At 36.5% G+C, this 25,993-nt stretch overlaps 11 protein-coding genes across 11 annotated transcripts; 4 read left to right on the forward strand and 7 right to left on the reverse strand.

Annotated features, from left to right (window-relative positions):
- The first annotated feature begins 155 nt into the window (after nucleotides 1-155).
- On the forward strand, nucleotides 156-1,269 carry LOC17882026 (nucleolin 1). Its single transcript, XM_006289496.2, has 5 exons — nucleotides 156-185; nucleotides 266-424; nucleotides 496-606; nucleotides 706-878; nucleotides 975-1,269. The coding sequence occupies exons 2-5, from the start codon at nucleotides 276-278 to the stop codon at nucleotides 1,121-1,123; spliced, it is 582 nt and encodes a 193-aa protein (XP_006289558.2). The 5' UTR covers nucleotides 156-185; nucleotides 266-275; the 3' UTR covers nucleotides 1,124-1,269.
- Nucleotides 1,270-1,579: 310 nt separating this feature from the next.
- On the reverse strand, nucleotides 1,580-2,600 carry LOC17881833 (fasciclin-like arabinogalactan protein 11). Its single transcript, XM_006286351.2, has one exon. The coding sequence runs from the start codon at nucleotides 2,545-2,547 to the stop codon at nucleotides 1,807-1,809; it is 741 nt and encodes a 246-aa protein (XP_006286413.1). The 5' UTR covers nucleotides 2,548-2,600; the 3' UTR covers nucleotides 1,580-1,806.
- A 531-nt stretch (nucleotides 2,601-3,131) lies between these two features.
- Nucleotides 3,132-5,829, reverse strand: LOC17882524. Its single transcript, XM_006287605.2, has 6 exons — nucleotides 5,536-5,829; nucleotides 4,640-5,131; nucleotides 4,334-4,502; nucleotides 3,798-4,253; nucleotides 3,637-3,716; nucleotides 3,132-3,540 (listed from the first exon to the last, which is right to left on the reverse strand). The coding sequence occupies exons 1-6, from the start codon at nucleotides 5,614-5,616 to the stop codon at nucleotides 3,400-3,402; spliced, it is 1,419 nt and encodes a 472-aa protein (XP_006287667.1). The 5' UTR covers nucleotides 5,617-5,829; the 3' UTR covers nucleotides 3,132-3,399.
- A 1,597-nt stretch (nucleotides 5,830-7,426) lies between these two features.
- Nucleotides 7,427-8,836, reverse strand: LOC17881097 (probable E3 ubiquitin-protein ligase LUL1). The gene is made up of 3 exons (XM_006288003.2): nucleotides 8,323-8,836; nucleotides 7,783-8,230; nucleotides 7,427-7,683 (listed from the first exon to the last, which is right to left on the reverse strand). The coding sequence occupies exons 1-3, from the start codon at nucleotides 8,700-8,702 to the stop codon at nucleotides 7,573-7,575; spliced, it is 939 nt and encodes a 312-aa protein (XP_006288065.2). The 5' UTR covers nucleotides 8,703-8,836; the 3' UTR covers nucleotides 7,427-7,572.
- An 808-nt stretch (nucleotides 8,837-9,644) lies between these two features.
- LOC111830158 lies at nucleotides 9,645-10,210 on the reverse strand. The gene has a single exon (XM_023781580.1). It carries the CDS (start codon nucleotides 9,924-9,926, stop codon nucleotides 9,816-9,818), a length of 111 nt encoding a protein of 36 aa, XP_023637348.1. The 5' UTR covers nucleotides 9,927-10,210; the 3' UTR covers nucleotides 9,645-9,815.
- A 389-nt stretch (nucleotides 10,211-10,599) lies between these two features.
- On the reverse strand, nucleotides 10,600-11,126 carry LOC111830123. Its single transcript, XM_023781428.1, has one exon. It carries the CDS (start codon nucleotides 10,969-10,971, stop codon nucleotides 10,774-10,776), a length of 198 nt encoding a protein of 65 aa, XP_023637196.1. The 5' UTR covers nucleotides 10,972-11,126; the 3' UTR covers nucleotides 10,600-10,773.
- A 4,062-nt stretch (nucleotides 11,127-15,188) lies between these two features.
- On the reverse strand, nucleotides 15,189-16,682 carry LOC17883695 (mediator of RNA polymerase II transcription subunit 7a). Its single transcript, XM_006288550.2, has 6 exons — nucleotides 16,543-16,682; nucleotides 16,252-16,397; nucleotides 16,098-16,167; nucleotides 15,775-15,941; nucleotides 15,618-15,691; nucleotides 15,189-15,494 (listed from the first exon to the last, which is right to left on the reverse strand). The coding sequence occupies exons 2-6, from the start codon at nucleotides 16,384-16,386 to the stop codon at nucleotides 15,434-15,436; spliced, it is 507 nt and encodes a 168-aa protein (XP_006288612.2). The 5' UTR covers nucleotides 16,387-16,397; nucleotides 16,543-16,682; the 3' UTR covers nucleotides 15,189-15,433.
- A 448-nt stretch (nucleotides 16,683-17,130) lies between these two features.
- LOC17884596 lies at nucleotides 17,131-18,071 on the forward strand. The gene has a single exon (XM_006288729.2). It carries the CDS (start codon nucleotides 17,335-17,337, stop codon nucleotides 17,842-17,844), a length of 510 nt encoding a protein of 169 aa, XP_006288791.1. The 5' UTR covers nucleotides 17,131-17,334; the 3' UTR covers nucleotides 17,845-18,071.
- Nucleotides 18,072-20,034: 1,963 nt separating this feature from the next.
- Nucleotides 20,035-21,699, reverse strand: LOC17883192 (polyubiquitin 3). Its single transcript, XM_006288241.2, has 2 exons — nucleotides 21,567-21,699; nucleotides 20,035-21,185 (listed from the first exon to the last, which is right to left on the reverse strand). Exon 2 carries the CDS (start codon nucleotides 21,183-21,185, stop codon nucleotides 20,265-20,267), a length of 921 nt encoding a protein of 306 aa, XP_006288303.1. The 5' UTR covers nucleotides 21,567-21,699; the 3' UTR covers nucleotides 20,035-20,264.
- Nucleotides 21,700-21,871: 172 nt separating this feature from the next.
- Nucleotides 21,872-22,722, forward strand: LOC17882794 (eukaryotic translation initiation factor 5A-2). Its single transcript, XM_006289918.2, has one exon. The coding sequence runs from the start codon at nucleotides 21,947-21,949 to the stop codon at nucleotides 22,424-22,426; it is 480 nt and encodes a 159-aa protein (XP_006289980.1). The 5' UTR covers nucleotides 21,872-21,946; the 3' UTR covers nucleotides 22,427-22,722.
- Nucleotides 22,723-23,325: 603 nt separating this feature from the next.
- Nucleotides 23,326-25,945, forward strand: LOC17881974 (BTB/POZ domain-containing protein At5g03250). Its single transcript, XM_006286629.2, has 4 exons — nucleotides 23,326-23,575; nucleotides 23,818-23,887; nucleotides 24,003-25,229; nucleotides 25,305-25,945. The coding sequence occupies exons 1-4, from the start codon at nucleotides 23,517-23,519 to the stop codon at nucleotides 25,728-25,730; spliced, it is 1,782 nt and encodes a 593-aa protein (XP_006286691.1). The 5' UTR covers nucleotides 23,326-23,516; the 3' UTR covers nucleotides 25,731-25,945.
- The last annotated feature ends 48 nt before the right edge of the window (nucleotides 25,946-25,993 follow it).

Here is a 25,993-nt window from a genome sequence, read left to right on the forward strand (position 1 = left end):
AATTAGATTTCTGAACTGTAATGAATCAAATCACCAATAATTATGATAATTAGAATATTTTAAAACATTGAGATCTTTTTTTTAATAAATGTTACGTCAATAAATTATATTTTCTTAATTCTTGTTTCCTAAAATATTGTTATATTTATGTTCCCAGAGACTTTCAAAGGGGTATCCTCAAGAGGGTACCTTTCCTTTCCTCTCATTCATGTTTAATGCTTTTTGTTTGTAGACAAAAAAAATATAAACTTTATTGTTTTTACAGCGTCGCCTTCATGTGTATGTCGGGAGAAGATGTCGAAGAAAAGGCATTGCAACTTAGTGGAACTGATGTGGGAGGATGGACTGTTATCGTTAAGCCTGCACCCTTGCAGAAAGAACTCAGGGATCCTCAGCAAACCAGGAAGGCAACCAAACCACATCGGTAAATTTTCTCAATTTTTTTGTCATGTTAATAACATTTCTCTCCTTGAATCAATATTATTATTTATTTAGGGTCCGCGTTACGGGATATGATACTTCCCTTCCTGAGATTGATATCCAGATGGCGCTGTGTAATCATTTCTCTTCATGTGGAGAGGTCACGCAAGTTCTGGTTCTCCCTAGGTTTGTGGCTTCTTTCTTCCTCCTCTTTTTTGTTTTTCCCAAGCTCTCAAGTTATTGAATTCCAACTAACTATGTCTCTGTCTCTGTTGAATTTTGCAGCGGTTCAGCTTCCGTTTTTTTTCAAGGAGAGAAATATCTAGTCAAGGCGCTTAAACTAACTGGAAGTAACATGGGAGGAATGAATCTTGTAGTTGAACCTAATTTGCCTCGACCGGAAGACATAATAATAAAAAGACAGCGCCTCAGCACTAGTACTGGCTATACGCCAAGAAGTACATCATTTTTCTCTTGCTTCGTAGATTCTTGATTCTTGCTAACAAAATTAAAACCTGCTCTCATCAGTTTCGTTGTTTATACTTTACTTTTAGGTATTTTAATCGATGTGGCTGAGGAAAAGAAGAAGAAGATGCAGATGGATATGGAGATGGAGATGGATGAGAAGAAGAAGAAGAAGATGAAAACGGAGGTGATTAAGGTGGAGAAAGAGATTAAGAAGTACATGGAGAGGAGTATATAGACAGGAAAAAGAGGATGGAGATGGCTCCCTCTTAAGTACTGTAAGCTCAACAATCATCTTGTGCCTTCATCGTCACTCATGCGATGCCGTGTATATGTTATCTGCTTTCGCTAGTACAATGCAACCTTTTTCTTTTCTAATTTTTATTGTTTCGGTTTTTCCTTGAGATCACATTATCTATATATGTTATCAAAAGAAAGACAAACAAAAAAAACATCTTTAATTATGCAACATGTAATTAAAGAATATGTGTGTGTATTTGAAGATTCTAACACCGTTATTACTCCATCTAAGTTTAAAGAGTTGATATGGTAACTTTGGATGAAACAAAAGCAAAGGAATGGTGAAGAAGAGGGAGGAGATAGAAATTAAACAGAGCCGGACACTTGAGTTCTGCAAACCTCATCTCGAGGGTAGTTTCGGTTTCTAACTTGGACATGAAGGAATCATGTAACCTAAGACGAAAACTTTTCAAAACTTTATATACTCCAAAATACATTTACCTTTCTTTCATCAAAAAAATTAAGTTTTAAGCAATCGTAATTAATGTGATATCATTTTAAATCAAAACAGTAACACATAATAATACAATCTATAACATAAATCCCAAATTTAAAGCTCTCGTTGTTATTCTTGAAATTTCCAATGTGGAGACTCGAGAAAACCGCTCTCACTCTCTCGAGTTATATCCACAAAGAAGAAGAAGCAGCAATGGCTGCCACAGTAGCGATTATGACCCCAAACCCGAATCCAATTCTCTCTGCATCAGATGAATCAGTAGCATCTCCTCCATCGTCGCCACCGGAAGCTGAACCTTTCGAAACAGGGCCACCTTTCTCAGGCGCCGGAGCAGGAGCCGCGCTTGACCCGAACATTGCTAGTGGCAGCAAAACTTGATCGACTTGATAAACGGCGAGCTGCTTATCGCTATAGACTGAGTTAGCCACGGTGGCGCTCACAACTCCTGTGGTGATGTTGACTTGGTTGCCGGAGCTAGTGATGTTAAGAGGAAACTTACCGTTTTGGCCATCACCAGCTTGCGTGCGTAAGGGGTTACTAACGGTTTGAAACTGAGGCATGGTCAAGAGCGTGGGAAGGACATGGAACTGAACAAGCTGAACTTTTTGCTGGTCGGACAACGAGTTTAAGGTTCCGGATTTGAGGCTGTTGAAGGCATTGTCCGTAGGGGCAAACACGGTTAGGCCATTGCTGGAGGAAGAATTGAGCTGAGTGTTGATTTGGTCCGAGGCTTGGGTGCTTTTGAGGAGCCTTATGAACAATGTGAACTGACCAGCTTTTTCTAGGATTGCAGTTATGTTGGTTGGACCTGAAGGGGTTGGAGCAGGAGCCTGACCATTGGTAGTAGCCATAACGAGGAAGAAGATAAAGAGATTGGAGGAGATGAGTGTTCTTGAAGTAGCCATTGTTGTGTGTGTGTGTGTTCGTTGAGAGGTTTTGGGGTTTGTTATATATATATAGAGAGAGATGTAGTTTGGTGAAGAGTAGGATTCTCTTACTAGTGTGAAGATTATTACTTGGTAACTAAATGAGATTCTATCAACTTAGTCACTAGAGATTGGAAGAAGTGTTTGGTTTTGAGGTTAATAAAAAAGTTTGTTTACATTGAGAAAAAGAGAGAGAGAGAGAGAGGAGATAGATTGCTTCGAAGGGAGAGGTTGGGTGGGTGAGGATTGAAAATGAAGAATGAACTGAAAAAGGGATATTGTGATCTGTCAAAAAGCTGTGAAGAAGTGTTATCCAAGATATATGGGATTGCAAATCATACTGCTCATTATGATGTATGTGTCATGTGTGCCCCTTTCACAAATATGTAATGTTATAAAAAAAAATACAAAGAAACTCCAAAACAAAAAATAAATGATGTAAGAAGACAATATTGTATTGTAACATTTTTGCTAATCTTGATATTTCTAGATGTAAAAATCGTTAGCATATTTTTAACTGGGAAAAAAAAAATCTACAGTTATTGTTAGGCTGTTAGCAATGCTAAATACAATAGTGACGTCATATAATGAAATTATTATTCTTAATAAACCAAGTCAATAATTTTTGTTTTGCTTCTTACACAACAAAATAACCAAATCTGCGCTAACATGTAACATAGACATACAAATTGATTATAGCTAAACCGAAGACCCAACTCTGATGGTTCAATTAACCAGAAAAACATCGGTTAATCTAAAACCGATCCAACCCTTTAGGGACTCTAGCTTCACTGAAGATTACTCTGTTGTCTGAGACACTGGTCAACTCACTTAAGTCCTTGCTGGCTCAGCTGACTGGTGGGCATTGCTTATCCTCCATTTCATATACTCGTTAATAGCCGTCGTGCCGGTCATGGTGAGTCCGAATCCGATCATAGTGGCTAAGACGATGCACATAACCGGCTGCTTAACCTGCAAACAAGTTAATGTGAGAGTGTGTGAGTGCTCAACCAAGAACCAGAGCCTCTACAAAGTATGGTTTCTCTGAGACATCACATAAAATCTTACAACTGAGTAGAAGAGGTGAGCAAAAAGGACCACCAAACAGAACTGAATGGTTGCGTAGATCCACACATAGTTCTTCTTCACTGTTACAAATCATATCACTTACGATTGATGATCGACTTAGCATAACGAGGAAAATATATTTTCAGAGGAGTTTGTATTACCCATTGTTGTTGATGTCATCGATGCAAGAAGACCGATAATGCAAGAGAACGGTAAGGCTATCGCTACTGCGCTAGATTTCATTTCCACAACCAGAAGCTGCTCGAGGAAACAAAAGTATGCAAGCATGCTTACAATGACAAGAATTGGAACTTCTTGCCACTCATTATTGAACCGTGAAATCTCGATATCCCCGGCTGCTCTAGAACGGTCTTGAGAATCCTGTACACGGAGAAGGGTCACCGGGAGATTTTTCACCTCTTGCTTACACACATCACATGTTATGTTCCCTTTAATTGTGAACCATTTAATCGTGCATGTCTTATGGGCAAGAGCTAATTCCCCTTTGCACATACATTCCATCTTAAAAGCTTCTGAATCTTCCTCCATTTCTACCATACAGATTCTACATACAGCTTCCTCTTCAGAAACATCTTCCCCGCCATCATTATTTTCATCTGAACACAAATCACTAAATATAAGGTGGGTTTGTCAAGAATATGGCGCCACAAAGATATGTTTGGGAGGTGATTCTAACCATTGAGTTTACTTATTTTCGATGCCGGCATCATCTCTAGAATCTTCTCATCCCCCCGAGATGGAGTAGGAATCACGCGGAAAACACCTAATGGCTTTACACTTCCATCTTTGTTGAAGAATGTTGGGACAGAGCGTGAACGACGAATAGGAAGTGAGTGCTCCCCTTTCTAACATAAAGAACAGTAGAACTAAGTAAAGCAGAAGATAAACCGCTTGTTATGACAAATGGAAAATGAATCAATCCATCAACTGAAATATTCCACAATATTGGTACAACCAAGTTTTTGCAAGAGAGAATACTGACCATGGATGTAACCGGATCAACCTCAACAGCATACCTCCCGTGCATGGACTCAGGGTTTGAGTGAGCTATAGGGGTTACCGGTAAAGACTCTGTCTTCCTAGATTTTCTAGGAGCTAAGAGATTGGAGAGAGACCATGTTCTTGGAATATAGGACTTATCCCTACCATCTCCTGAAGGGGACACAGACGCCATACCTGCCTCAATATCTGCATTGTTGTTCCTGTTTTTAGAGTTTAGGAGACTCTTCTGACTTGTTCTGCTTCTTGAAGAGGAAGGACTTATGGATCCAACACGTCTTCCAATTCTAGGGCTTGACATTGGAGAAAACTTGAACCTTTTGGAAACAGGGCTATGGATTAAGGAACCATTTGCTCTCAGGAAATCACCATGAGCGTCTTCGTATGCTCTCGGTGGTATATCTACCTCAAGAACTCGCCTTCTTCGGTGTTGGCTCGCTGAAATCTCTTCTGTTATCTCAGCACAATCTCCAACCTGGAAAACTCAAAAGAAGATTTTTTTTTGGTATCAGTTCCTCACAAAGTTCGATCCTTTACAAATAATGCTCCTTGAGCAGCAATTATGAAGCCTAGATTTCACAAAAACAATTGTGCCTTAAACCTGGAATCTCGGAAAAACAGAATTGAAGCAATTTGCATAATTTACAGGTAACAGTTCAACAAGTGCTGAAGATCAAAAGAATCCCTTAAACCCTCATCTTATAAACCCTAGATTCTCAAAACCTCAGCTAAATCAGGAGAAAGAAGGAGATGAAGAAGATCAATTCTGATGATACCCATGAATTAAAAACCACTGAAATCAGCTTAAAGCATGAAACTTTGAGGAAAATTCAAAATTTTGGGAATTGAGCTTAAGACTATAGAGTGAGAAACGCTCACCATTGGAGCTGGAGAAGTATCTTCCCGAGACCCATGTTCTACAACTCCGCGAGTGTTATCTTTATCACCCATCATCATCATCAAATTGAAACAAAACCCAGAAACAGTATAATAGCAAAAGAAGAATCTCCAGACAACAAAGTATCAATCTTTGAGATTAGTTTCAAATTTTTCAGGAGAAATGATCTGAGGAAGAAGAAGGACACTCATCTAAGGTTGTTGCTTCAATCATGTGTGCTCTCTCACACACATTCGTATCAGTGCCTGCCCCGTTTCTCTCTACTACAAAAGCGTAAATTGGACTCGGCGGTTTATATATTTTTTTTATTGTTTTGTCCGTATTACTTACTTAAGTAGAAGAAACTCTTTTATTATGGGTATTATCCCTTTAAACCAGTGGTGTATATATTTTTCAATCAAAATTTCCAGCTTACACATCCAATCTCAAATTGTTTCAACCTTCGTGTATGTGTATGTCTACATACGGCAATGTCACAAAACAAAAAAATAACATGGTTATGGAGGACAAAAAAAAAAACACTTTTCAACAAAATCAGTAAATTTGTGATTGTTGATCTGTCATTTGTTAATGTTTGTTCCTTTACAGTGTTTTGTTATTTATTCCTATTTGTGTATTGTAATCTATCACATTTATCACTTCTTGATTGGGTGATAGGTATTTGATAATTTTCCATTAAGTATTTTGGTGAATGTGTTTCTTCCAAAAATCCACTTAGAACTTTTGAAAATGATCCAAAAATGGTTATGAATATTTTTTATTTTTATTTTAAAAAGTTCAGATCTATTTCCAAATAGTGTCTGTATATTTCATATAAAGTTTTGATAATTTTTGGAACAAAATCTGAAAGATAAAAAAGAAACAATGGTGTGTTTTTTTTTCTGATAGAGAAAGAAGTAAATAACATTGAGATCAATACCAAATTTGGACAATCTTAAAAATAAATAAAAATTATGTTGTAGATAAGAGCAACATTCAAATGCGGCATATGGTAGTTACGTTGGCACAAAACTAAGAAATATGGATAAGGCAACAAAAAAAAAAAAGCTACACGCATCAAACCGATGATCATATAAAGTACATAGATGGATCTCTTGACAACGTAATACCTCAAACCGACAACATTTATATAATTTAATGTTGTGATATGAATGACAAGAAAAGTTAACAATGTGATTATTTTTTCCACTTAACCTAAACTAAGTGATGTAGAAGTAGCATGTCCAAAGACCCTTAATAAAACTGGTTTGGAATACAACTCATGATGTTGCATTAATCGTCTTGCAAACTAATAGGCATCATTACATTATACTTTCAAGTAAATTGGAGATTAACCTCATACTACTTGACGACGGTCCACTTCTCACCTGCGCTTACACTGGTTCTGACGTTGGGATTTCAAAGTCAATGTATAACGTTTTGAGTAAATAATGGGGTTGATAATGTAAATAATAAAACTATGTGGTATTTCCGAGAATTATATAAGGTGGGGGGTTTGAAAATTTATTATTTTTTTCATTTTATTAAATGGGAGGCCCAACTAGGCCCAACTTTATCAAACTCTGTGGCGAGTGGCCTCCCCTCGACTCGGTGTTCAAGCCAAAACGGACCAATCTTCCGTGGATCTACGAATAGGCATGCTCTGTTTCGTGCTCTCATCATCGCCTCTGCTCTCTCTGTTGTCCCTTTGATAGAGTTATTCCCTGGGACAGAGGTAACTGCTAAAAAACACGTATTTGGTGATGTCGCAAAGAAACCCGACATCACCTTTGTCTATCATCCGCATTTGGATGAGGACAACTCGACTAGCAAGAAGATAACTCAATCTCACCTTGCGCTTGTCTTGGCCACCACAGCTATTTATCATTGCTATTTAAGAACTCAGTTTCCACTTAAGAGAGATAGATAGATAATATGAACCATAACATTTTATGTTTGGAATAAGAATGGCATATATAACATAAATCGATTGCTTAACTAAATATGTTCGTTTCCATCTTTACTTCCTCCCATTTTTGTTACTTGTTACCGTCTACCTGAAACTCCAAATGCCTCTCTACAGGCTGTCTACAAACTGGACACAAATTTGTCTGGAACCTTAACACTTTGGCGCACCCGCTGCACATACACTGAGAACACAGAAATAATACACAAAGACAATTTCAAAATTCATCGCACGAAAGAGCTTCAAAATATCGTTGAGCTGAGTTGAAGTAAGAACTCAATACCAGGTGTCTGCAAGGAAGAACAGTTATATTACGTGGTTCAGACAAGCATACAACACATTCCTTTCCCTCATCATCAACCTCGTTCCCCGTCCCATAGATTTCTTGCAACTCATATCTACACCCATTCGTCCACAGACTCTGCCTCACCACTCCTATCTTAATCTCTTCTTTCCCCATCGCAAACGTCACTTGAGTAATCTGCGCATTCATGGAACCTAACTCTCCTTCCACCTCCCCCTTAATAGCCAGCGGATAGATATCTGTTCTCCCCTCTTTGAAAAGCTCGGAATCTTCAAATACAGTAAAGTCTATACCCGTTCCAGATGGTTGTATGAACTTCTGACCAAGTCCTTCTCCGAAATCAAATGAGATTGGAGGCAAAGTATCTTCCTTTGTTGATATAAGATCGCATGCTACTTCTTCCTTTACAAAGAAAACGATTTTGATCCTGTTCTCTCCCATTAAAATAACGAAAAGGTAAGTCATTTATAATTAAACTCTATCCCTTGATTGATTCAAAAAAGTTTCAAACTTTATAACCTTCCGGGCATGGATGCATCAAATGTGAAGGAGACGAGAAGGCGGTTCGGATTCTCCGGGTCGGGTACGAGCCTTAAAGTCTCCTTCTTCACATTGACCGGGTTATGAATCGTGACGACTTTCTGGTAGCCGACGTATGGAGGAGATCCACCGCCGGGAATCAAAGGATGAGAACTTTGGGGAGGCGGAGGATGGCAGTAATCTGGATACTGGTAAGAATTTTTAGGGTTAGGGTTTAGAAACGGTGGCGTCGCGGCGGCGAAGACACAACGAGTTGCTGGAAGTTCCTTAGTGGGTGAAAGAGGAGCCGTTTCCGTCGCCGGAGTAGTATTGTTCCTACGTCTTCTCTGAAACCAGCAGCAGCAGATCATATTCCCCATGATTGAATGAGTAAACTCAAATCGGAAAACAAATTTGAGTGCGTTGAATCGAAAATTTTGGAGAAGATGGTTGACTGAAATTAGAGTGTTAATTAGGTCATTTATGATCAAAAACAAAAACAATAAGTTTGGAAGCAGAGGAAAGGGAAAAAGTAACAAGTGTGAGATAGCCATAAAGTAGAAACGTAAACGTTATTTATTTTTTATTATTTTTTTTTTTTGAAAACGTTAAATTGCATTTATTTACGTTTTCTGTAAATTAACCAAATGTTAATATAGGTGCACCAAAAAAAATAAATGTTAATATAAATTAGGACCAGATTTGATTATTATTACTACTTTACCAAGTCATTTAGACGGTAGGCTCTTAACAAATGGTGAGCTCTAAGATTTATTTAAAACCACTAATAATGATGGTCTTATATTAACATTTTCTAACTTCTGTATATTTAAAAGAAGCAAAAAATAATCTTTAGATAAGATATTACAAAAACGATACTAATTGATGGGAGATTTGATTATTATTAGATATTATAATACGCTTTCATATTACAAAGAAAGTATACTAATGGGAGATTTGTTAATTACTAATGGGTGATTCTTGTTTATCTAATGGGAGATGTCAAAAAAAAAATTATACTAATGGGAGATTTGGTTATTATTTATACTCTTTCAAGCATTACCAAGTTATTTAAGGAGAAAAATATATACTAGAACGTATTCTTCTAAAAAATGATTTTATTTTTGGATTGTTGATAAAGACACTAAGACCCTAATGCATGTGTAGTTCTATAGTGTGTATCGCATAATATGAAAAGTTAATTTGCACCGACTATATATATATATATATATATATATATATATATATATATGTCACGTCTATAATAATGGTGGTTAGTAGAGCATTGTAGTAATGAAAATACTTAAATAGTGTACCCCTCATATATAAGAGATTTTTATTAAGAATATACTATCAAGTATCAATCAAATGGGTATAATTCGAAGAAATGTAGATTTCCAATGTAATGGATTTAAACAAACAAACAAACAAAAAAGATATCTAGAAGTAGAACCCTCGAGTGTCAGTCAATCTCCCGTCGGTGAAAGTGTTTTTTACTCGTCGTCTTCCTCGTAAATCGTCCCCAACGAAGGCGAAGCTGAAACCCTCATCGGATAAACGAGAATCGCCGGCACAGTTTCGAATGGTCCGATCATCCTCGCCATGATTTGATAAGATAATACTCTCGATTCCAATTAGACTTCCGGTAATAGCTTTCTACTTTGTTGAGAGTTGAGAAGATCTATATGGAAAAGTATTGTTATTGGTGATATCCCATTTTATAGAGAGAGCTGGCTAAAGTCATCATGTGATTTCGTGGAGTAATATTTTAATATACAAATACAAACAAAAAGAAAACTAGTGTTAGTGGGAAGAGCACAGAGCCACAGAGTGGTTTTAGTTCGGTGAGACGTAACGCAAAAGTCACGTGGGAACAAATTAAAAATGTAACGTACGACGCGGCTTATTACTTATTAGCACGTGTTATTTATGTTGCACATTAAGCTGATGATTGAAACATAATAATCAGTAACGCGTACACATTCGTTTACATACGTGTTCCTTCCTTCAATATTAAATATTAATTTTGATTAGATTAGATTCTTGTGGTTCAGAAGAAACTCATCTCACAATTAGCGGTGCGTGTGACTCTATACTTTCAGGTTATATTTTGGTATAATCATTGTTTTAAGATTAATAAAATTTATCTAACGCTCTATGAAAACACTTCAAAATTTCTTGATTCAAAACATTTTTTTGGTATGACAAATTGAAATATTGGGATCGGAGTTCTCTAACCGTCCCGGTTCGGTTTAGAGACTAAACTCGAAATTGAGATTTGAAAGATCAATGAAAACTTTTATAAAGAACTCATGAGATTTGATTATACAAAACATACAATACAAAATCTCATGCATGTTATACAGATTATATAGAAAAATGGTGAATCTATATCCAAATTAGTCCAAGACCGATCGATCGAGTAACAAAATGATCATTTTTTTTCCAAATTTACACGTCTTCGTGATCATGTTCCTGATCGTCTTCTTCTTCGGTCTCTCCTCCTTCTAGAATCGTCTCTAGGATCGGAGTAGTCGATGGCTTCGCCGGAGAGATTATCCTCGGGGGAATCGCCTCCATCCACCACGCCACATCCATCTTCACCACCACGGAGAGATTCTGATCGCACCGAGTATCAAAGAAACACATATTCGATACTGTCGATGATGTTATTTGAGCTTTGAAGAAGAAGTAATTCAATTTTTTGTGTTTTTTTTTCTTTTCACTTTTTGAGTTTTGATACGTGTTGCTTTGTTTGTGATATATATAGGAGAGACAAAGGTGTAGAGAAATGATGGGGTTGACGTGAGAGTCGGACAAGTGGACGATCCACAATGTCGAAGTTAGTTGTTGACTTGGTCTTTATTTTTGCTAATTATAATAATTATGAGAGCCAAAACAAGAACGTTCTAGAACCTCTTTGTTGTTGTTATCACAATTCACAACAAGCGTCAGATGTCCAACACGTGTGTAACCTTTCTGTCTTACACACTTTTTTCTATTGGTAAGATATTATTTTCCTGTCAATTCTAAGATATTTTTCTTTGCGTTATTATTGCTAAAGTCCAAAAAGATTTGGACTTTTACTTTGAAGTCTTAAAAGAGAAAAAGAGTCTGAAGTTTCTGCGTTACACACACATAAAAGTCTTAAAGAGTCTTGAAGTTTCTCAGCAATTGTGTAGGTGACGCTTTTGGACAGATACACAACTCTACAAACTAGTTTAAGACCGCAACTTAACTTGTTAAAACGTATGATTAGTAACGGTAACGTTTGGAGAAGACGAGACGGCTAAGTAGGCCCATATTAAAGTATAATGGGCTCGTTCTAATGGGCTCTCAACATTAGATGTTTGGATTTTTATTAATAACACAGCTTCTGGAAGAAACCCATATGATGATTTTTTTCAGTACTACTGTAGCTATATGATGAGAATTATGAAACTCTATGCACTTCTCTCCTTGTCCACTGATGGATTCCGCAATCCGCCTGCTTATTGATGCAATTCGATTATAAGCATAATACTAACTTTACAATGTTAGTGATGACACTGGACTTTAGATAATCGCTGGAAAAACATGAAAAAAAGCAAAGATGATAAAACATAATAACTAAAGTTACTACATTAGCAATCAGTTGATGGTATGTACAAATATAAGATGCCTTAACCTTTCCATTATAAATAAATTAAGTAGACAATTAGTCAATGACCTGAAAAGGATTGGATAAGATAAGCATATTTTGAAAGGTTGCTTTCATATCTTCTTGCTATTTCCCCCCTTATTTTAGTTTTCTTACTTATTGGTTTTCCCCCCTCATTTGATAGTAATATATGTAATATTGTAATTGATAATATCATAACATAAGATGCATATTCAAAATAGAATAATAATAACAATAACTTCCCCTGAATAAGTAGGTGACCATGTTGTCACTAGAGGATTCGATATTTTACATATAGAATATATTTGTTTATTTCTAGGGAATTATTGGGAACCTTGTGATCGAACATGTCACCTAAAAAGTGAACTTATCGGATCGCATAAGTTTTTGAACAAAATATTCTTACGTTAATCTTTTTTATATATGTCAGAATTGTTTTTCATTAATCGAGAACAAGGATTAGAATGTCACTAGCTAAATTTTTACAGAGGGGAAAAACTTAATTTTTGATGTTTTATAAATATCGATTAAGTGGGTGCTGTCAACTTAAGAAAATAAATAGAAAAGATCGATTAAGAGGCCTAACAGTCCATTTTAGAATGTAAGTCAAATTATATAACATATATACATATCGATACCAAAAAAATATATATATATATATATATATATGTACAATAATATGCAGATGAGTACTTGACAAATACATATGACATTTTGCAACAATTATTTGTTCGGTGATAAAACAACAATAATTAATAGACATTCCCAAAAGTAGAAAACATTGCAACTAACAGGTAAAGATTACGATATACGGCTGAAATAAAGAGGATTTGGATGTCTCTTAATCATGTAGTATAAGATTTACTATAAAAGACAATAGATATAGCTAGAGTGTGTGATCTATAAGTCTATAAATACTTCATGATTTTTGTAAGTAGCTCGATTATCGACTATATTCTATCCAAAAAGAGAGAGAGGCTCCATTATCATCATTTTGTATTCTTCTTGGTACTTGTGTTTTGTAATATTTAAAAGCTCCAGTTATGGAGAGGTCTAATCGAACAATAATTAATCAATTGGCCACACAACTCCATTATTATTTTTAAGTTGAAATTGGTACAACAGATATGCTATTTTCCATCAGAGTTATATTTTATACTGCTAGATGAATAAAAGGGAATCAAAAACTTGAGAAATGTATTTAGCTTTTTTTTTTTTTTTTTTTTTTTGTAAACCAAGAAATGTATTTAGCTTTGAGAAAGACAATGTAGCTAGGGAGATATAGAAATTGAATGTATGTATACTACTTGGAATTTGTTTTAGTAAAGCTAAAGTGAATACATTTATATGTACTCCCAACAAAACAAAACAAAAAAACATAACACTTTATTAGCTGAACGTCTGAAATTGCGCATGGATACATCTTCTATGCATGCACGCAGCATGGCATATGTGCAAGTTAAGAATACAGTATTAATTACAAAAAAGAATAAAATAAAGTATCGTTGGCAATTATTATTATCTAGTTGTGAGTTATATTGATATAAATAGAATAAAACTAAGATATGTATTATATAATAAACAAGGAAATTATGAATCGAGAGCCTACAAACATATATACAATGTATTGTCTACAGTCGTCGTATTGGCAATGAACGTTATATACAAAGTAGTATATATCCACACAAAAAGTGAATGTCAATATATAAATGAGACCGTAGCTAGAAAATATATTCGAGTTACGTTCCCCCACATGTTTTGTTAATGATCAGTAGAGATGATATATAGTCCAACAGATTTACCAACTATATCTAATATCATATGTTTTTCCATTTTATATAGTTTTGTTGTTTGGTTATTGCATTGTTTCATTTTTGTTCCTTTGTTGAAAAACATGATCGGGTCGGGGTATTAAGTATAACAACAATTGTTTTTACCAACAGTCGTAAATTATTATCTTTAGCATCAAGAGAATGAAAAAATAAAGGGGGACCTGAGTGACGTGTCGAGATACTATAGACGCCTGAAAATGAAATATATCCGTAAATTGTCAAAAATGTGATGAGGTCCAGTGGGCCTACTTCTGTTGACAACTGATGTCTTACCTATTACTGGCCCACGTGTCCTTCGCGATCAGGTGTATTTTTTTATTATAAAAATATTAGATATTATTATAAATTTAAAGAGAGAGAGTCATATCAAACAGCTGAAAACACATATATTATATTTTTATATATATTACAATTTCGTTATTATTTTCAGAAACATTTTGTTTTTGTTTTATCTTGGTATATATATATGGTTGACAAAAAAAAAAAAAAAATCCCAACAAATTGCGATTAACAGTACTTAGGGGGTGTATTAAAAGTAGAATTTCAAGTGATTTGTAAAAAGTTTATAAATCCAGTGTTATTCAATCATGAATTTTAAAAAGTCTCATGAAATCTAGCGTTATTGAACTAATCATTTTAAAATCTCCCTTAAAATCCACTGTTATTGAAAACAATTTGTGGATTTGATTTTAAACGATTTCAGAGAATTTTAGAGGAATTCTGAGAACTTTCTTAGTTAAAAATATAAGAATCCAAATCTCATAATTTTAGGTGGGATTTGAAAGGATTTTACATGAATCATATGAAGTTCCATAAAATCATCAAAATCTCAATAAAACTCAAATCTCTTAAAATGCTCTTTTGAATACACCCCCCTTATTTTATAATAGATAGTGAACTTATTAAGTGGGAACACGTCATGTCCCTATTAGTCCACGTGAAGTACTCCGACGTTTTTTTTTTACTGAATAAAAGAAGAAGAAGAGAGGCGAATGTATTATCCTACGTGTCATTCAGCTTTGGAGTTTGGACAATCCAATTATTTGTGTTCATTGTTCAGTCTGAGTTTGGGCCATGTTCCCCTGTGGACAATCCCACTATTATTCTTGTCTTTTTTTCAACTATACACACTACTAGTACTAACTACCATACAATACTTGTAGTATTTTTTTTTAAATGAGATGAATTACTTATATTTTTTATGTTTTTGGATGGTGGAGCCGATTCAATTTGATATTGAATTTTAATCTGATAAAACATTTTTTTTATTTGTATATCTCTATGGGTGGGTTTCTAAAACAATGGAAGAAATGATTTCAAGTGTCAATCAAATGGTTATATCAACTTCTTTATTCAAGATACTGACAGATCCATTCACATCAACTCTCTCTTTATGTGTATTATATTATATAGCTCCGGTTCATCCTGGAGTACTAGTATCACCGGTTCATTCCTCCTATAGATAAACCAGTACATTGTTGTCTATTATAATCCTGGTACAATGTATTGGTTTGATTGCCAAATGTTAACAATCAAAATAAGTTCCGAGGGTCGATAACAGAACAGGCACAGGTTATCAGAGCTAATTTACACAAAATGGGTAAGAACAAACATTACTCTATTGTCCATCTAAAGTGACGAAAGCATCCTTTAGAAGTCGTTGTGCTTCTTCTCTCCTCCTACACGCAACCAAAACACCAAACAGACGCATAAGAACTACCAACAAGCTCTAGATTGACGAATCGTTATAGTTTTACAGATTGATATTGGCACCACCATCAGTACAGAAAGCATATACAAACCTCTTAATGTCCTCCACAGCTTGTTTTCGCTGTTGAATTTGAATCTCCATTATGTGAATAAGCGTAGCTCTCGCCTACACAACAGGACAAGCGATAAGAAAAACAGAAAGCAATAAAACAGATGTAGTAAGTAAATGAAGACGAGATGTTTCCATACTTGGTGAGGCCTCAAGGAATTGAGAAGGTGATGCAAATTCTTGAAGATTGAAGATATCTCACCAATCCTCTTTGCATACTGAGAAGGTCTGTCAACAAGAACATCAGCAAGCTCCAATATATGTAACTGTAGCTCTCTATTCAGCGACCTGAGTTCCTTCTTATAATCTACGCAAAAGATAAATTCCAAACTCTCTTCAACAAAACAAAGAGGCCACTTCCAAAGATTATAACTTGAAGGTAGTAATAAGTTTGATTCCAATGAAGAAGATTAAGCAAAACCATACTCTAGGTTTGAAGTAGAAGAATGACATTACTACATACCAACATTTGAATCTTTGGGATAAAGCTGAGGCACTCCTTGTTCCTCTAAGCTCGGAAGAACATCTTCAGTCTACACCAATATTTTGAAAATATGTAAAACCCATAAAGATTAAACAGGGGAAAACGTGAAGGGAAACAGAGGAATCAATCTCACTGTATAGTTGCCTCCGAAAGAAACGTAGGTGCCTTCAATGGGAGGCGGAGGTTCAGGAGCGGAGTTAGGGTTCTCTGAGTACTCCTTGTAGAGTCTGTAATATGGAGGAGGAGGCGGGTACGTAGCTGTGGCCATCCTCCACAGATCTGGAAACTCAACAGATTCCTAAAATTAGGTTTTTAATCGAAGCAACGAACGATTCAATCCCAAATTTACGGTTTCATACGAATGATTCTGGGTGAAAACTGCAAAAATTAAAAGGGAGAAACTAGGGTTTATATCGACACGAACCTTTTGGGAATGAAGAATCGAAATGGAAACCACACGAGGAAGAAGATCGAAGAAGCTTGGTTTGTTTTGGAGAAGACGACGCCGAGATAGCAAGACCAAAGAAAGAAAAAAAAAAAACAGAGTGAAAATAATGGTTTGGGTTTCTCGTATATGTTCTCGGTTAAATTCGGTTTGGTTCAGAGTTTTAAGTTAATTCCAAATCAAATGACATTAAAATCTGTTGTACATACAAACGGTGAAATTAAAATACAAATGTACAAGAATCATTTGTTGATTACAAAAAATTAAAAAAAAAAAAAAAAACTTTATATCTTACAAAATTTAATTTTAATCCAAAGTTTAAAATAATAATATTAATGAAAGGTGATTAGGTGGATGTAAAACTCCATTAACATCATCATTTTGATGACAACTCCTATAGTTTTTTTTTTACTTTTTACTATTTAAATGGACGAGTGTGTCTGTAATAGAGCTCACGATAAGAACGTGAGACTGGCCACACCTTATTATATGTCCTCTTTTTTTTTTTTTTTTTTTGGATTAAATCTTTCATTGTCCTTTTGTCGTCTACTGTGTAAGTCGTAACTCACATAATTTAACCCCAACCCAATGAGCTTATCTCTTTACCACATTTCTCTATAAAAATGATCTCTCTACTCATCTTCTTCAATCCCACAAAGTTTCACAAAAACCAATTTCAGAAATATTTCGACAAATCTGATCAAAACCCAGCTTTCTGTTCTCGTCGGAAAACAACTTCTTCATCTTTCTCTCTAAGCTCTGTTTTCATCAATGGCGTCAAGGAAGCTTTTTTTTGCCAAGCCTAAATACATATATCCAGAACCAGAACCAGTTATGTCCGATGAGAATGTCTTTGAGTTCGACGAATCTGACATCCATAACTTAGGCGATCACCAATTGCCTAATTCGTTTGAGGCCAAGCGATCCATATCGATCTCTCGGTTACGGAGAAAACCGGCGAAATCCGGAGATTCCGTCGGTTCTGGTAACCGGAATATAACAAAGACCGGTTCGCTTCCGGTTAACATCCCGGACTGGTCTAAGATCTTGAAGAGTGAGTACAGAGGCCATGCGATACCTGACGACGACAGTGACGACGAGGACGAGGAAGATGACGATAGCAACGACGGTGGAAGACGGATCATTCCGCCGCACGAGTATTTGGCGCGGCGGAGAGGATCGTCGTTCACGGTGCATGAAGGGATCGGTGGTACGGCGAAGGGAAGAGATCTAAGGCGATTGAGGAACGCCATATGGGAGAAGATTGGGTTCCAGGATTAGTATAATAATAAGTATGTGATTAATTAATTACATAACTCTCTCTCTATATAGGTAATAACTATTAGATATGTTAATCCATTACAGTAGTAATTACTTAGATCTTAAGTAAGGCGGACTTCGTGTTTTGATTGGGGGGAGGTGTTTGTTTAGTAGGATCGTTATAGTTTCGGTCCGAAGGAGATCATTTTTCTATATCCTTTTGGCTTTATATTTTTGTTTTTTTCGTTCTTCTATTTTTTCTTTATTGTTCTTGAGTCTTGAGTTTTGAGTTTTGGGTTTTGATCATTGTCTATATTTTTTTCTTTTGGGATATGATATATAATCAAAGTATTTATTTCAAATCTTTTGACAATATATGGGTTTACTTCTTAGCATTCTCACATAAATCGCACTACTAAATACGATAAAAATGTCCTAAGTGGTCGAGAAAAAAAAAATAGATTAAGTAATATAATAATCAAACGTTATAATGATCAATCGTCTACTACTTATAAATTAACATCCATAAAAAAAAATTAGTTCTTAATTATTGAACGATGGTGACCCAAACAAAACCAAAAAATTGGTTGAGATTATTCATTTGTTTTATTATATAAGGACAGAGGGAAAGAAAATTGATAAACGAAAAAAAAAAATTAAAAAATTGATAAACGAACAAAGGTTTATATAGAACTCTTTGAGTTGAGAGAATGTGTTCATATACCACCAACCAAAGAACTTTTTGAACAAATGTTTTAGTCCAAAAACCAACTAAACCAACCAACAAAAACAGGATTAGTCACCTCAACATTTAAACTAAATCTTCTTCATAAAACATCTCTTCAAAAGTCATATATCAAAGTGACACGTCTTTTGAAGGTGAACCACCATATAGTATAAAGTTCGACTATACACGATAGGCTTTAAAAGTCTTTTTAGCAATAAATAATTTGTTTTTGTACATTTTCCCTTGTTTCACAGGAGTCATAGAAAAACCGAATTACATTTCTTAAAGTTGATGTGATAATTATTTATTTTCTTAATATTTGTAATTAGAAAGTATAATGATATACATTCAATGAAAGTTATTGTGATTTCTATTTTTCTCTTGTCTCCCAGTTTCTGCTATCTACTTTTGTAACAACAGTTCAAGATTTGGAATCATTTATACTTTTTTCTTACAGATATTAAGAAAATGTTTTGGTTAAAATTTTCCAATACGCATAACTTGCTTCGTAGGTTTGATAGTGCATATTCGTTTTTCACCAATCCAATTGGGGGGGTTTGAAACTAGTTAAAACCTGATATATATAATATTAAAAACTCACTAAAAATTTTCTAAACGCAAACTAAAATTATGTGACAGTTCAAGACTTGGGAAAACAATATAGTTTGGTAAGCATTTAACAAAGAAAGATGAGCCATCAAAATCGTCAGGGAATATGTTGAATGTGGAGTTCACACTATTGCACACCCACAAAGGTGCAGCAGTCATAGTGGCAAACAAGCGGCGCCCTTAGTTTGGTATGCAATGAGACATTTGTTTTCGACTGTTGGTGTTTTTGCCATATTCACAAAATTATACATCGAGTTATGTTAGAACATTATTGTCAAATCAAATACAGTAGTGACAATTTAACTTTTGCTTATTCAAACAAAAGATAACGAAAAGAAAGAAAGAAAAAATAGAAGTGAACCAATAATTCTTTTCACTGGTTTAATTATTTATCTCTAAGTTCCTCATCATATTCTTTATATGAAACACACATTTTATATACACACTGTATACACATATATATACACATATATATATATAATTATAAATAAAGCTTTTTACTAGCTACATGGCGAGTTTGATGTAAAATCCTATTGAATTTTAGATTTAAAACAATTTTCAAAGCTTTGTAAATTATATTATGCTACAAGAAAAAGGTTTGATGGACGAGACAGCTAATTAAGAAACCAACTAGAGCCTGACACCTCTTTTCCTTCTTCTTACTTAGTAACTTGTGACCATATTAATGTCACTATATTTGTTTGAAAATTTTATATGATTATTATGTACTGTACTTAACTTCAGAACACGAATATAATTCGCAGATTCAGTTTTTCTATGATATTGATGTCACATTAAATCGCCAATTAGCTATAGATGCAATATATAAGAAAGACGATGTATAATTTCTAAAAGCAGGATTGTTGTTGTAGGAATAATAAAAAGCAGCATTGTTAACAATACACTATTATTACTGAAAGTTGAAACACAAAGGCCCGTTACGAGCCCAATCGAAGTTCATAAGAAATAAAAGAAAATAGTAAAAACAGAAACAGGGAAGTTTTTTCCCGCAGACGGAACGGAATACAAACTAAACCAGGTGAACAAGATCACCTCCCAAGTGCATGTGACTTGAACCACCACATTTTAACAAGATCACAGAAGCTTAGAAGCTTCCACCACGAAGACGAAGGACCAAGTGAAGAGTCGACTCCTTCTGGATGTTGTAATCCGCTAGGGTGCGTCCATCTTCGAGCTGCTTCCCAGCGAAGATGAGTCTCTGCTGGTCTGGTGGGATCCCTTCCTTGTCCTGAATTTTAGCTTTGACGTTGTCGATTGTGTCTGAGCTCTCAACCTCCAAAGTGATGGTCTTTCCGGTGAGGGTCTTCACAAAGATTTGCATACCACCACGGAGACGAAGCACCAAGTGAAGGGTAGACTCCTTCTGGATGTTGTAATCCGCTAGGGTGCGTCCATCTTCGAGCTGCTTCCCAGCGAAGATGAGTCTCTGCTGGTCTGGTGGGATCCCTTCCTTGTCCTGAATCTTGGCTTTGACGTTGTCGATTGTGTCAGAGCTCTCCACCTCCAAAGTGATGGTCTTGCCGGTTAGGGTCTTGACAAAAATCTGCATACCACCTCTCAGACGAAGCACCAAATGAAGGGTGGACTCTTTCTGGATGTTGTAGTCAGCTAGTGTACGGCCATCCTCTAGCTGCTTACCGGCAAAGATAAGCCTCTGTTGGTCCGGAGGGATACCTTCCTTGTCCTGGATCTTTGCCTTGACGTTGTCGATAGTGTCAGAGCTCTCAACCTCGAGGGTGATGGTCTTGCCGGTGAGAGTCTTGACAAAGATCTGCATACCACCTCTCAACCGGAGAACCAAGTGGAGGGTCGACTCCTTCTGGATGTTGTAATCAGCCAAGGTACGGCCATCTTCGAGCTGTTTACCAGCGAAGATTAATCTCTGCTGATCCGGAGGAATGCCTTCCTTGTCCTGGATCTTTGCCTTCACATTGTCGATGGTGTCTGAGCTCTCGACCTCGAGAGTGATGGTCTTGCCAGTTAGTGTTTTCACAAAAATTTGCATCTGGACAAAAACAAAGGAGCAAGTCGAAATCGATCAGCAAATATTGGAAGCCGTAATACGAAATCACACCACCACCAAAGAGAAACGTCTTTTGAAAACCCTAATTTTTTAAGAGAATTTCACAATCAAGCAAGGAATTGAACAGATCTGAACAATATAGGTGATAAATCCAAACGAGAAAACGTAAGAACAATCACAAAACTCAACATGCAAATCCGACGAGAAACGAATAGAGAAACTCATAGTAATGTTTTGGAATCAACAAAATCGAAAAGAAGATCCAAGAAGCCAAAAATCGGAGACCAGAAAAACAAAACCAAAACGAAGAGAGCAGATGCGAAATCAAAACAAACGAATAAGAAGAAGAAACATATAACATACCTTGAAAGAGAGAATAGCTGAGGACGATTTAGTTGTTTTGGGGGGAGAGATTGAAGAATCAGAGAAAGACCAAGGGATGATTCAGATCCTTCACTCGAAGGTCTTCTTTATATAGCCAAGCCGATGGATCCCTTCCTTAATATCTTTGGGGACAAAATTATTATTAAAAAAAAAAAAAAAAAAAGGAAAATATCAGTTTTTAGGATTATCATCACGAAGGAACCATAGGACACGTGTCCAAGTCAGTACCGATCGTTTGTAAAGGCCGAATCAACTAATGGGGTGGATGGATTATTAGGTCATCCATGACCTAACAACAATTTGCTCCCCTTCTTCTTCTACGAACCTCTCTGTTTCTCCCTCCAAACCCGTGACAAAACATGTCTGATGACGAGCACCACTTCGAGTCTAGCGATTCCGGAGCTTCCAAGACCTTTCCTCAGCAAGCTGGTAACATCCGTAAAAGTGGTTTCATCGTCATCAAAGGCCGTCCCTGCAGGGTTGTTGAGGTTTCGACTTCCAAGACTGGCAAGCACGGTCACGCCAAATGTCACTTTGTTGCCATTGATATCTTCAATGGTAAGAAGCTTGAAGATATTGTGCCATCTTCCCACAATTGTGATGTTCCACATGTCAACCGTCTTGATTACCAGTTGATTGATATCTCTGAGGATGGATTCATTAGCCTTTTGACCGACAGTGGTGGCACTAAGGATGACCTCAAGCTTCCCACCGATGATTTTCTTGCCGCTCATATGAAGAGTGGATTTGAGGAGGGTAAGGAGGTTGTGGTGACTGTCATGTCTTCCATGGGAGAGGAGCAGATCTGTGCTGTCAAGGAAGTTGGTGGTGGCAAGTAAACTAAGTATCCTCCGGATAATATTATTACCAGTTTGGCAACAGTTGTCAGTGTTATAAGAACAAAAGATGTTTTTTCTTCTTCCTAATTTAGACCATCTGTGTGTTTCTTGTTGCAAGACAACCATATCTATTGGTTCTGGATTGTTGCAAAATTTGTGTTGAAACATTGAAAGTTTCCCTGTCAGATGTTATTCTTAATCCCTATCACTGTTCGGTGTTTGTATGTTTATTCAGTAAGTTTTGTGCTAAGGCAACTTTGCTCCTCTGGCAAGAATTAATAAATGGTGGATACGAATACTGTTATGTATTGATTGTTTTTATTTTAATTCTTTAACAACCACATTTTGAAATATACGATATGTATATTGAGTTCTTGAACTTTTGTTACTTTATTTTTTTAAGCCACTGGCCCATTAAGAAGCTGCTAAAATATGTTAAGTGTTAAACAATGGTGATACTGATTCCTAAAGTATAGCTAACCTGAAGTTAATAAACTCTATATAATATGTCATGTGTATGAGTATTATATATATTCATAACATTTTTTTGCGTACAGTCTAAGAATTTCCTAAGTAAAACTTCAACGAGTATTTCAATCCTGAATATTATTGTTTTTATCAGTGCAATTTGTGGTTAATAAATTGATGGTTGCATAGGTGACGATGAATTGTTGCCTAACCTTTATACTGAAAAACAGGGCTATTGTTTAATCACTACACAGTAGTATTAAGATAACAGAATTATAATTCTAGTGGTACATTAAACCGAAAAATTGTTTGTTGAACCGGACAAACCGGCGAAATTAAATGCCGGTTTTGGGGTTTCATTGTTGAAGAAGATGAGAGTGTTGAAGTATTCAAGAGACGAAAAATTCACAAGTCCAAGACCCTTCTTTTTCTCCTCACTTTTCTGCTACAGACTCGGACTCGTTCACTCTCTCACTCTCTCTCTGTAGAATTTGCTAAAAATAGAGATGAGTATCTGTGTCCGACTTTTCATCTATCTCACTCTCTTTCCTTTACCCTCTCTTCTCTGTTACTACTCTGTTTCATTACCAACTCAGACTCTGAGATTGATTTTTCTTCCAACATGGCTTTTATGAGACTTGGCTCCAAATCCGAAGCTTTCCATCGTGAAGGCCAAACCTGGTACTCTTCTTTCTCTGCATTTACCTTCCTCACTCTGAATTTAATCAAGTTATATAGGTCTTTTGTTGCAATTGAGATGGGTTCTTCTTCTTAGGATCATTACTCGTGGTTTCAATTTTTAAAAAATCCTAACTTTGTGGATTTTAAGAATATGGCTAGCTTGTGTGACATCAAATAATCAAATTTGTACGGAGAAGTGTTATGTTTTGGGTGATGTTATATGTCTCTCGGCTCGTCTACAGGCTTTGCACCACAGGACTCGTGAGTGATGTTACCATAGAAGTTGGAGACATGAAGTTTCATCTCCACAAGGTTTCTCTTCTCATATTTTTTTAAATCTTAGATTTTATGTAATTGCATAAAGTTGAATGCTTTTCAGGTTGTTTTATAATTTTGTAATGCGTGTTTTGATTTTGTCTTTGTGTAGTTCCCATTGCTCTCCAGAAGTGGGCTTCTTGAGAGGCTAATCGAAGAGTCTTCAACTGATGATGATGGATCAGGCTGTGTTTTGAGTTTAGATGAGATACCGGGAGGCGGCAAAACGTTCGAGCTTGTGACCAAATTCTGCTACGGTGTGAAGATCGAGCTTACCGCATTCAATGTTGTTAGCCTTAGATGTGCAGCTGAGTACCTTGAGATGACTGATAACTATGGAGAAGGGAATCTTGTCGGTATGACAGAGACTTTCCTCAACGAAGTGTTTGGGAACTGGACCGACTCGATCAAAGCTCTTCAGACATGCGAGGAAGTGATCGATAACGCTGAAGATCTTCACATTATCTCCAGGTGTGTTGATTCTTTAGCTGTCAAAGCCTGTGCTGACCCGAGCCTTTTCAATTGGCCCGTGGGAGGAGGAAAGAACGCTACAAGCGGGCAGAACACAGAAGATGACGCACATTTGTGGAACGGAATCTCGGCTTCCGGAAAGATGCTGCAACATACTGGAGAAGATTGGTGGTTTGATGACGCTTCGTTTCTTAGCTTGCCTCTCTTCAAAAGACTCATTACCGCTATTGAAGCACGTGGCATGAAGCCCGAGAACATCGCGATGGCGGTTATGTACTATACAAGGAAACATGTTCCTCTGATGAATAGACAAGCGACCATGGATGAGCAAGTGAATGAGACATCGAATCCTTCTGAAGAAGACCAAAAGTCTTGTCTTGAGGAGATTGTAGGGTTGCTTCCGAACAAGAAAGGTGTAAACCCGACCAAGTTTCTTCTCAGGCTGCTTCAAACTGCAATGGTGCTTCACGCAAGCCAATCCTCGAGGGAGAATCTGGAGAGAAGGATTGGAAATCAATTGGACCAAGCTGCTCTAGTTGATCTTCTTATACCAAATATGGGATACTCTGAAACACTTTATGATGTTGAATGCGTTTTGAGAATGGTTGAACAGTTTGTTTCTTCAACAGAACAAGGAGGTATCGTCCCTTCTCCTTGCATCACTGAAGAAGGACATTTGGTGAAGGATGGAGCTGATTTGATAAGTCCCACCACGTTAGTGGCAACTTTGGTTGACGGTTATCTCGCTGAGGTCGCACCCGATGTTAACCTGAAGCTGGCGAAGTTTGAAGCCATCGCTGCTGCAATTCCTGACTATGCAAGGCCACTAGATGATGGAGTTTATCATGCCATCGATGTGTACTTGAAGGTAACAAAACTTGTGTTTTAAAAAATTTTAAGCAATAGTTTTGTTAAGATGTTGATTTATTTGCAAAATTTGTAGGCTCATCCGTGGATTACGGATTCAGAAAGAGAGCACATATGTAGGCTCATGAATTGCCAGAAGCTCTCGTTGGAAGCTAGCACACATGCGGCTCAGAACGAGAGGCTGCCTCTTCGGGTGATTGTTCAGGTTCTCTTTTTCGAACAACTTAGGCTCAGGACATCTGTATCGGGCTGGTTCTTTGTCTCTGAGAACCTAGACAGCTCTGAGAACCCAAATGGCGGCAATGGGGGTTTACTTAAGCCCAGAGGTGAGAGCGTAAGAGAACGTGTATCTGAGCTGGAAAAGGAGTGTGTGAGCATGAAACAAGAGCTGCATAAGCTGGTGAGGACGAAAAGAAGCTGGAAGAATTTCACCAGGAAGCTTAACTTCAAGAAGAAATCAGAATGCTGCAAGCCCAAGGATCAAGCAACGCCAGCAATTTGAGCTCGTTCCATCGATCAAACTCCTCTGTTTTAAGGCAAAACTACTAGTTTTCCCTTTTCCTTTTTTTTGTTTTACTTAGGTAGAAAGATCAGAACCTCGAGATACCGAGTAATCGTTTAGATTAGCTTTGTTTTTTTCTGGTTCTTGATGATACTCTGTTTTCAAAAGTTTTCATCTTTCTCTTAGTATCTCGCTAAGAGTTTTGATGCTTTTTAGATTCTGCTCTTACTTACTCTACCGCAGAAACTGGGAAAACGATAAAA

Source organism: Capsella rubella, unplaced genomic scaffold, assembly GCF_000375325.1.
Source record: "Capsella rubella cultivar Monte Gargano unplaced genomic scaffold, Caprub1_0 scaffold_6, whole genome shotgun sequence".
Classification (NCBI taxonomy): Eukaryota; Viridiplantae; Streptophyta; class Magnoliopsida; order Brassicales; family Brassicaceae; genus Capsella; species Capsella rubella.

Excerpts from the sequence above, each read along its gene's own strand:
- LOC111830123 (XM_023781428.1), bottom strand. The coding sequence starts at position 10,971 with ATGTGTTTCTTTGATACTCGGTGCGATCAGAATCTCTCCGTGGTGGTG.
- LOC17884596 (XM_006288729.2), top strand. The coding sequence starts at position 17,335 with ATGGCGTCAAGGAAGCTTTTTTTTGCCAAGCCTAAATACATATATCCA.
- LOC17881833 (XM_006286351.2), bottom strand. The coding sequence starts at position 2,547 with ATGGCTACTTCAAGAACACTCATCTCCTCCAATCTCTTTATCTTCTTC.
- LOC17881974 (XM_006286629.2), top strand. The coding sequence starts at position 23,517 with ATGGCTTTTATGAGACTTGGCTCCAAATCCGAAGCTTTCCATCGTGAA. Across the intron at positions 23,576-23,817 it reads CATCGTGAAGGCCAAACCTG|GCTTTGCACCACAGGACTCG; the intron begins GTACTCTTCTTT and ends GCTCGTCTACAG. Across the intron at positions 25,230-25,304 it reads CCATCGATGTGTACTTGAAG|GCTCATCCGTGGATTACGGA; the intron begins GTAACAAAACTT and ends CAAAATTTGTAG.
- LOC17881097 (XM_006288003.2), bottom strand. The coding sequence starts at position 8,702 with ATGGGGAATATGATCTGCTGCTGCTGGTTTCAGAGAAGACGTAGGAAC. Across the intron at positions 8,231-8,322 it reads GATGCATCCATGCCCGGAAG|GATCAAAATCGTTTTCTTTG; the intron begins GTTATAAAGTTT and ends GGGAGAGAACAG. Across the intron at positions 7,684-7,782 it reads TTCTTCCTTGCAGACACCTG|TGTATGTGCAGCGGGTGCGC; the intron begins GTATTGAGTTCT and ends CTGTGTTCTCAG.
- LOC111830158 (XM_023781580.1), bottom strand. The coding sequence starts at position 9,926 with ATGGCGAGGATGATCGGACCATTCGAAACTGTGCCGGCGATTCTCGTT.
- LOC17883192 (XM_006288241.2), bottom strand. The coding sequence starts at position 21,185 with ATGCAAATTTTTGTGAAAACACTAACTGGCAAGACCATCACTCTCGAG.
- LOC17882794 (XM_006289918.2), top strand. The coding sequence starts at position 21,947 with ATGTCTGATGACGAGCACCACTTCGAGTCTAGCGATTCCGGAGCTTCC.
- LOC17882524 (XM_006287605.2), bottom strand. The coding sequence starts at position 5,616 with ATGATGATGATGGGTGATAAAGATAACACTCGCGGAGTTGTAGAACAT. Across the intron at positions 4,254-4,333 it reads GAAAATAAGTAAACTCAATG|ATGAAAATAATGATGGCGGG; the intron begins GTTAGAATCACC and ends ATTTGTGTTCAG. Across the intron at positions 3,541-3,636 it reads CTCACCTCTTCTACTCAGTT|GTTAAGCAGCCGGTTATGTG; the intron begins GTAAGATTTTAT and ends ACTTGTTTGCAG.
- LOC17882026 (XM_006289496.2), top strand. The coding sequence starts at position 276 with ATGTGTATGTCGGGAGAAGATGTCGAAGAAAAGGCATTGCAACTTAGT. Across the intron at positions 425-495 it reads AAGGCAACCAAACCACATCG|GGTCCGCGTTACGGGATATG; the intron begins GTAAATTTTCTC and ends TTATTTATTTAG. Across the intron at positions 879-974 it reads TACTGGCTATACGCCAAGAA|GTATTTTAATCGATGTGGCT; the intron begins GTACATCATTTT and ends CTTTACTTTTAG.
- LOC17883695 (XM_006288550.2), bottom strand. The coding sequence starts at position 16,386 with ATGGCCACAGCTACGTACCCGCCTCCTCCTCCATATTACAGACTCTAC. Across the intron at positions 15,942-16,097 it reads TCCCAAAGATTCAAATGTTG|ATTATAAGAAGGAACTCAGG; the intron begins GTATGTAGTAAT and ends TCTTTTGCGTAG. Across the intron at positions 15,495-15,617 it reads GCTGTGGAGGACATTAAGAG|GAGGAGAGAAGAAGCACAAC; the intron begins GTTTGTATATGC and ends GGTTGCGTGTAG.